The 9,523-nt window shown below is 37.8% G+C and overlaps 1 protein-coding gene across 1 annotated transcript in view; it reads left to right on the top strand.

Moving 5' to 3' along the window:
- The window catches only part of AGGF1 (angiogenic factor with G-patch and FHA domains 1), a gene marked incomplete at its 5' end in the record, with an annotated part of 42,023 nt that overhangs the window by 1,837 nt on the left and 30,663 nt on the right, over positions 1–9,523 (top strand). Inside the window, 4 exons of the mRNA XM_006027084.2 lie at positions 2,434–2,536; positions 4,783–4,988; positions 5,531–5,677; positions 8,107–8,295. Of these exons, the coding sequence (XP_006027146.1) occupies positions 2,434–2,536; positions 4,783–4,988; positions 5,531–5,677; positions 8,107–8,295 (645 nt within the window). The remainder of the gene's footprint in view (positions 1–2,433; positions 2,537–4,782; positions 4,989–5,530; positions 5,678–8,106; positions 8,296–9,523) is intronic.

A 9,523-nucleotide genomic window follows, 5' to 3' on the forward strand; every position in this document is an offset into this window, starting at 1 on the left:
TGTGCACAGAGGCGGGAGCTGCTCCCCTGTGCCTCCCTGGATGAGCTGCTTGTGGCTCCATCCTGCCCCCTGCCCTACCCTGGCTATGCAGTGCCTGCCCCAGCTCCGCTCCCTCACCTCAGGGGGCCTCGATCTGCCCCCCTCCTCCCCAACAGACTTACCAATTGGATGCTGCTCTTCAAGTTACTGGACTGCATATCGGCAATTAGATCAGTATTGGCCGATATGGCTTGTTAATATTTGGCCATTGGTATCAGCCCCAAAAATATTTCTTGGTGTACCCCTACTCAGCATGAGTTCAACCAACTTCATTAGTTTGCAAATAACCTAAGTCTGCAGTGTGCTTGCCTGCCTTGGGGTATGGGAAATTGTGGGACCTACACTTTTTGGTTCCCAGGATCTGGCAGGGCTTGATGATGGGCTGTGATCAGTTGAGTAGGGAGTAGAAACACAAGGCGTTTTTACACCTGCTCCAGGAGTAGGGGGGAGAGAGGGAGCACTTTAATTAGAGTGGTTCCAAGACCTGCTCGTATTAAAGTGCTTGCAGAGTCTTATGTATCAGTGTCCCCACGCTTCAAAATGACAACAGGGGCACTTTATCTAAAGCTTGTCAAGTGAGCTTTAGTTAAAGAGCCCCTGCCGCCATTTTGAAGCATGGGGATGCTGATACACAAGATGTGGAGGCTGGTAGGAGTGTGGTAATTCCCATGCTCCAACAGATGCAACGTGCTGTAATTGCAACACATCGGAGCAGCCTCGCAGCCCTTGTATAGGCACCCACAGCTTTTATTGAGCTGGCTAGACCCACGCCACAGAACATCTGCTGTCCACACATAGCACTGAAATGGTCCACAGTGAACCAATTCAAAATAGTACTTGATTTGTCCGAGTATACTTTTGAACTGTTCTAGGTGGATTTAAACTGGTTTGACAGGGTCATATGTCTGTCTGCCTCGTGTTTAAACCATTCTAAGCGTGGTGTGTTCATGCCCTTAGGTTGAAAGTCCAGTGTAGGCACTTAGCTCCAGCTTTTTGCATTCATCAGTCCTGAGCAAATTTTGTAACGTTTCCAGAGTCACAAGCTTGGTTTATGAGATTATTCAAGAAGAAAAACAGATCCAGGGAAGGGAATGAATTCAAAAACAAAGGAAAGTGAAGGGAAAAAAAGAAGATTGCTCAATAAAAATGTGTGCAGTATACATTATAGCAGTCTTATGCCTCTGCATTTTTTTATGGCATGCTACAAAATGTAATATTATTAGGGTGATAAAGCACATGAAAGGTGGTTGTTTGAATATTTTGTTGGGTTTTTTAAATTTAGATCATTAACATTTTCTAGAACATAAGAACTGCCATTTACTGGGCCAGACCATAGGTCCATCTTGCCCAGTATATCCTTGTGTCATACAGTGGCAGAGTGTGAATGATGGAAGGGAGGGTGAACTGGGCATGACCAGGTTTTTTCCATTGTTCCTCTTTCACTTGCAGCCTCCAACTTTTAAGACAGGAAGTTATGATTCAGAGGCTGTATCTCTAACTCCAGCGCTCAGTAGCTACTGATGCCCCTTTTCTCCCATAATTTGTCCAATCCCTTTTGAATCTGGCTAAACTGTCAGCTTCCACAACATCTGGTGACAATGAGTTCCACACTTTAATTAAAAACTCTGTGAAAAAGAACTTTCTTTTGTTAGGTTTGAACATACTACCTACTAGTTTCTTTTTGTGACCCCTAATTCTTGTATTGTAAGAGAGAGGAAATAATAAATCCCTATTTACTTTCTCTTGGCCATTTAGTATTTTGTGAACCCTCATCGTGGTCTGCCTCAAATGTCTCTTTTCTAAACCAAATAGGCCTCTTTAATCTCTCTTCATATGGAAGCCCCTCCAATCCATTAAACATCTTCATTGCCCTTCTATGTACCTTCTCTAGTTCTTCTGTATCCTTTTTGAGGTGTGGGGACCAGAACCCAGTACAGTATTCAAGGTGTGGATGCACCATGTATTCATAAAGGGGCATGATGATATTTTCAGGTTTGTTAACAATTCCCTTCTTAATAACCCCTAATATTTTGTTTGGCTGCTGAGCTCTGAGCTGTCTACAATGACTCCCAGATCTTTCTTGTGTGGTATCAGCTAATGTAGAGCCCATCATAATGTAGGTATAGTTGGGTTATTTGTGCCTAGGTGCATCACTTCAGGGTATACTTGTACACCTTGAACTAGTGTAACTGTACAAGAAAAAGAATGATCTCTCGTTTTGATATCTGTTAGTGTGAGTCTCAAGAAACAGAGATCAGTACCAATAGCTATTAAATACTTAAATATTTATTTCTCTCCAGTTTCCACAAAGAAAGAGGGCAGTGAGGTTCTTTAAGGTAGGTAATTATGACTGGGATGGATTTGATAATAGTATAATATACTGTTTTTTTGCAGGTTGAAGAGCTCAGTAAGGAAATCCATGATAAGAAGAAAAGAGAGAAGGGTACATCTAGTGTAGAAGTACAGACAGAAGATCATGCTGCTTGGTCAGAATCAGGTAGACAGTGGAGATTGCCCTTAAGAAACAGATCCTTTAATTCCTAAATCAGTTACTTTAGACATGGTAATATATCATTATTTCCCATTTCTTATTAACTTGAAGTATATTTTATGTGTATGTGGCTTATCTTCTGTGCTGAATAAAACAAACCAACTTGTCATCACTTCTAAGGCCTTTTCAGGTATAATACATCTTTCAAATCATTTAATACATCAGGCAATTGATTCCTGACTTTATACTACTATTAATGTTGATTTGATGGCCTGCTTACAGAAGCCCAATGAAGAGGGGGCAATAAGCACCAGCTGTGAACCTGAAGGGGCTTCCAAATATACTAGCAGCCATGCTGCTGGCCCAGCCATCATTGTTGACATGGCTGTCACCCATCTGCTCAAGTATCCAGTTATGCCTCTGTCTGCTTCTTCCTCTGGTATCTAGGGTTTTTTTCGTGCTACCCTCTATTCATGTGTAAAACTACACCTAAAATTGAAAAATTGCTATCTTCTTCTAAATTCCTTTTTAAATCAGCCTTTGGTACTATCTGGTGTTGATTAGGTAAGTATTGAGCTATGATGTGTACTTTTTGAAGGAAAACATAATTAAAGATATAGAAGTAAAAGGAAAAATGGGATAAAATGCAACAGGGACTACCAAGGTAAATCTTGCCATGCTGACCTGATATCTTTCTTTGATAAGAGAATAGATTTTTCCAAACAAGCAAAATTTCAATAGGTCTAGTTTATTTGGACTTCAGTAAAACATTTGATAAAATGTCACACACAACTAGTAGTGAAGCCAGGAAATGGTTAAGGAGGGGATGCTTGTGAATCTTGCTAGTAGCACAAAGTTGGAAGGCAATGATAATGCAGAGCAGCACTGAAGTATCGTACAGGAAGAACTGGATAAATTGCAGAAATGTGTTGAAACTCTAGTAGAGTGCAACATCACACGCGTAAGGACTGTTTCTGCTATAAGCTAGGAGCTTACCAACTGGAAATGACAGAAGAGGAAAAAAAAACTGCTTATATTAGTTACAGGTTAACTGGGGTAACAGTGAGACTGAAGGCCATGGAAAAAAAATGTTAGCCTAGGATATATCGAGTTGTCTTTCCTAATGGGCTAGGGAATTAATTACTGTCGGTGTGAAAGGCAATGGTGAGAGTTTATCTGGATTACTGTATACAGTTCTGATTACTCTTATTCAAGAGAGTAATTCCATAAATATCTGAAGTAGGTATAGAGAGGCTCCTAGAGTGATTGGAGAAATGGGAAGTGTACCCTACAGAGGAGATTCACAGAAGTGGACTGGTTTGGTCTGACAAAACAAAATCAGAGAATGGGATAGAATTGTTTATATATATGTTGGGGTAGAAATTCAACCCCAAGGAGGAAGAAGAGTAAGCTGTTTAAACCGTTTCGATGTTGACTGAAGAACAGATGGATATAAACTGGTCATGAATAAGCCAAGACTACTCCACCGATGGCTAAGAACCTTCTAATTTCTGAAGTTCTGGAAGAGCCTTTCAGTAGGAACAGGGGTGGGGTGAGAATCTTTCTTTTTGTTTTTATGATGGAGTTTGATAAAGTTCTGACAAACACTAGCAGGGGAGTAGAATTGATGACTTGGAGCTGTTTCTTTCATTCTGGGGTTGGCAAGCTGGTCCATTGACTGGTCAAATATTGTCAGTTGACCATTTTATGCAATTTTGGCAATTTTTTACAATTTTTGACTGATATTTGACTAGTCAGTTGACCAAACTTTATATGACTGGTCAAATACCCAGTCCTATTCAGTTTTGTTTCTTTTCTGCTTGCTTCATCCTCCAAATACATGTTGTTTGTCTGGTTCTTTTGTCCTGTCTGTCTTCTAGATTTCCAGGTTTCCTATAGATTTTCAGGATAGCCACCCTGTGTCTGTATGTCTCAGCATGCTGCATAATGTAATGAGACCCTGATCTTGCCACAATAGGAAAAAATAAATAGTATGATTATACATAAAATTCAGCACTTGCATATGCATATTGGAGCAATATGCATATGCATATTGGAGCAATATGCATATGCATATTGGAGTTACTTGTTTAACAAAAGCAAGTTAAATGCGAAGTGGTGTGTATTACCAAATAATTGATTTCAATTGGATTACTTGTGTGTATAAAGTTTTAAATTATGCCTTAGGGTTGTTAGGTTGATTTTTGTGTCAAATATTGCTTTGATAATTGTCATTTAAACTTTTTCTGCAGATTATTATTATTATCAGAATTATTATAACAACGTTGAGCCTCAAGATAATGCATCTGATCTACCTGTGGAGAATGACCATGGGAGTGAAGGTCCAACACACAATTCTGCAGATGAGCCGCAGGCATGTGGTGACATTCAATCAGATGTGGATAACACAGAACATATTGAATGTGTATATGGAGAAAACGTAATCCAGAATTCACAGGTAGTAGAACTGTTGCTGTTGCTGATTTAGAAGGTGCAGTTTAGCCATATGAGATGACTTTTACAGTGCTCTAGTACTGAAGGCTTTGTACAGATTTCTTACTCATGTGTTATAGCAATAGCTGCCGATACCAGTCTGCCCTTCATTAAGGTGTAATGGTGATAGTTTTTTGACTGAGCACCAAACAGGTACTGGCTTTAGGAATGTGACTAAAGGGGTTGCAGATGGCAACTTTTGTTTGCTTATTGATTTGGACTATTTTGAATTGACGGCAAAAAAACTGAAAAGCTTTGAATGAAATTCTGGCCCCACTGAACTCTCTGAGTTTTGCCACTGACTTAGCTGCAGTCAGGTTTCAGTTCTGTTTTACCTGGAGAATACTTGCATCCTCCATGTCTCTCTTATGGTACTAGGTTAGTTTTTCTGGGGGGAGGGAGAATGGAGGGGGTTAAGTTCCTTATACTGAGCATTATTTCTTTAAATGTGGAAACTTTGTTTATGAAGAAATTATTTTTTTTTTTTTTCCTATTCCCTGATTTCAGGAATCTGAAGGTACTTTGGTGTCCGAAGGTTCATTAGCAGAAAGCTTGAGAGCCGCTGCTGAGGCAGCTGTATCACAAACTGGATTTATTTATGATGAAAACACGGGATTGTATTATGACCATACCACTGGATTCTACTATAATTCAGTAAATATACGGCTTTTTTTTTTACATTTGTGTGCGTGGATTATTACATTTGCATGATATAACAAATTGATTTTAAAATTTTAAAATTATTTTATGAGTACTGATAACCTCATTGCAGTTTTTTCTGTGATCAATTTAGAAATGAACTCTGAAACCAGTGTTTATTTCCTACAGAGATTCTGTTTCATGTCAATACCTTGAAAAATAATGGTAGAGAGAACTGAGAAATCAATAACTGTGAATTTATTTCTGAAAAGATGGACAAATCTGGAGTAACATAGTTTCTAGTTTAGAAATTAAAACAAGAACAAACACACTTTTCAATATTTTTTTAATAGAATTCTTATATGAAAATTGAAAATTACTGATTTGTCTTGATTTTTAAAAAATACTTTTAGCATTCTTACATCCCTATTTTGATCTCTCAATGTAGTATAGCACTGTTTTTATGCAATCAGCTACCTTATATAATTTTACGAGCACAGTTGCTAAATTTATTGTGTAAGCAGTGGAAATGACAGCCTAAGACACAGATGTGGGCCTTCATTTAGTTCTTTATATGATGTCTCATAAATTTTTAACCCAGAAGGCGTTTTCCATGCTAGCATGGTTTCTGTTGGATTTTTTATTTCAAAATTAGAAAATTGGGGTTTTAAAAATAAGTAACATTTTGATGGAAAGATAGCAGTAGCCTTTCAAGTCCCGGAGGCTTCTTTGCTGTGAGAGAAATACAGGAAATGGTTAAATTGGCTGGATGTTGTGTCTGATTTAATATAGTTGAGGGGGAAAATATAAGATTACTGAGACTGCCAGATATTTTGACAAAGTGGATCAAAATTCTGCAAGGGGCATTTAGCAATAGAGTTGATGAAAAATCTTCCTTTAAGTGTTGGATGCCTTTCTTTTGTAAGGGGCCTACTTTCCCATGAATGCAAGCACGTGCTCATTAGTTTTAAAGGAGGGTCTGTAATAAAGGAAGAAAAGACTTTAAATTTGCAAGAGAACATTTTCTCTTTTAAATGTAATGCTATTGAAAGATGCTGAACTGATATCACTAGAAAAGAAAGAACAGATACAATCTAAACCTTGGCTTTACACGCTTTTCCACTCTGTCCCACCCCTGTGGCTTTCTCCATATCAGGTTGGAGATGAAAAGGAAAGCTCGGATTGTGTCATTCAACCTTCAGCTTTCCTAAAGGTAGCATCGGTGCCAATTTTGCTTCTTTGTCATGTGACTATGCATTTTTAGGAACTAAATCAAGAGCTTTAAATCATTGCGTATAAGCCATTAGCATTCCCCTTTTTTACAGTTGTAGAAGTTATACCAACTAGTGCATTCCAGCTAGTGACCTGTGGTCCTTATCTGGCCCCCTGAGAGGTTCTGGTCCAAGTATTGCTCCCTCCATGCTGATCTCCTGCAACTGCCACTGGAGTCTCTAAGCTTCCTCTTCCTCCTGCTTCTGCTGCTTGCTTACGCCACTAGGAGCAGGGCAGCACAGCATGGCTCATGGGGTTGAGGGAGCCCATGACTGGGAAGAAGGCTCAAGAAGATCTGGGATCGCCACGCAATGCAGTGTTGCCAGTGCAAGAGGCATGTGATGTAATGCAGTACATTGGAGGTCCACATGGTGTGTGGGATGCAGGGGGGATGCAGGGCTGTGGTATAATGTGTGGTCCCAGGGGCATGCGAGCCCTGCCCACTTAAAAGTTGAACAATCCTGGGTTAAACCATGTTGTAATACAGTTCTATTTGACTGAGAACAGTATAATGACCTAGTGACCTCTCAAATAGAAATTAAGTGTCATTATGTATTGTACATTTTCAAGACCAGCTAAATAGTGTCAGCCAGTTCATTTTTCACAGCATGAAATAGTCGGTGACAAAATCCAAATAGAAGTTTTCCCTGTTCTTTTTATGAAGTTGCAATTTCATTATACTTTTACAAATATTATTTAATATGGGGGGGAGTAAATAGGGAGTCGGCCAGGAGTTTTTACTTGAGCAGAAGGTTTTCAAACAAGATTACTTATGATTAAAGGGGACAAAGTTGTCTACTGCTATGATTCTACTTTAACAGAGATGATATCTATGATAAATTTGCTGATTCTTCTATCTAGTCATTTTTGAGTGGTTTTGTGTTTTGAGGTAAGGGAAACATGGAGGTTTAAAAACCTTTAGCTTTTAGGATCGCTTGGTTCTAATGTTTTGTTTTAGTATTGTAATTAATATGTTCTGTATCACAGTGATTTGAATGGTCATTTTCCTTGTTCAATTACTATTTTGATCTAGCAGTGTGATGTATGTAACTGAATGTGCTAAATTTTTCATATCAGCTTCACATGCAGTTCTTCTGAATTGCATACTTTGTGTTTATTTGATTAATATAAGGTTTAATAAAGTTCCCGTTACTTTTTTTTTCTTTCTAAAGGAAAATCAACTTTATTATGATCCAACCACTGGCATTTATTACTACTGTGATGTAGAAAGTGGTCGCTACCAGTTTCATTCACGAGTGGATCTTCAGTCTTACCAGGCTTCAACCACTCAACAGACTAAGGATAGAAAAGGGAAAAAGAAAAGAAAAGATCCAGATTCTATTGTATCAAATGAATATAAGGTAACTTTTCTATATTTGAAAAAAATTACCAAATGCAAAAATTATTTTTTTGTAATGAGGTTTGCGGGTTTCTTTCTGAAGGATTGATACGTGTCTAAGTTAAACATTGGATCACTAACTGGGAATTACATATTGAAAATAAATGTTAATTTTTATTAAAGGATTGAATGAGGAACTTTAGGTTAGGACTCCTTTTTTTCCCCTTCAATATAAAAAATTGTATGTAACTTGTGCTACAACTGAATTCAAAGTCGCATAACTATTTAAAAAAAAAAAAATCTAGCGTCAATTCTTGCTGCTATTTTGCAGAGTAGCATGTTTAGTTTTGGGTTTGATGGGTTTTGTGTCAGAACTTTAATGTTCTCTTTGATTTAATTTTTTTCTTTGACTATAAAAATCCTTGTAGCCCTCCATACTTATTCCATCCACACCTTATTGGACTCTGCAGTCATTTAGATCAAGTATAATGGTCATAATTTTTTGATACGCTATGCATTTTGTCATACCCTTCTGTTGATAACTTATTTGGTCAGGCCATCTTTTTGTCATATACATTATACTACTTGAACTACATACATTAATATATAAATGTACTACAGCGTGTGTTCAGTTAAGAAGAGTCTAAGCACTCTCTTAGTATATTTTATCTTTAAATTGCCAAGAAAGCTCAGCATATTTTATAATCAAATAGTTTGCAAAATATTAGTCACTTTCAAGTGATAAATGTTTTGTGACACTTCTAGTAATGTTCAAGAATAGTCCTTCTTAATGGATACCAGCATTTGTTATGTTAAATTATTCAGAGGAGCACTATGTGAATTGTAAATTAGGATTTTTTTTTTTTTTTTTACTGTGCACATTTGATTTCCTCTGTTCACAATGGTTCCTAGTTTGCTTTTTAAAAAGTGCTGTTTTATCTCTCTTGTCCATGGAATTACACTATTATCTCAGGTTGTCTGAGATGAATGCTTATATTAAGAAGTGTATGGCCCATTCTAAGAGAGTAGCAATGCACCAGTACTTCAGGTTCAGTAGCTACATAGGACATCTCACTTGTCGGAGAAGTGTTAAAATGAAATTTCCATATTAGAAAGCATTGTAAATCAGTTGGTTAGGTGGATTTTATATCTTTTTTTTTTTTCCTGGTGTATATGCTGATTCCTCCTCTGGGGGATCAGAGACAGCAGACTAATTATCCCTGTCTGCAAGTAGGCAGTTGGCCTTCCTG

The sequence above is a fragment of the Alligator sinensis genome, unplaced genomic scaffold (assembly GCF_000455745.1).
Source record: "Alligator sinensis unplaced genomic scaffold, ASM45574v1 scaffold159_1, whole genome shotgun sequence".
NCBI lineage: Eukaryota > Metazoa > Chordata > Crocodylia > Alligatoridae > Alligator > Alligator sinensis.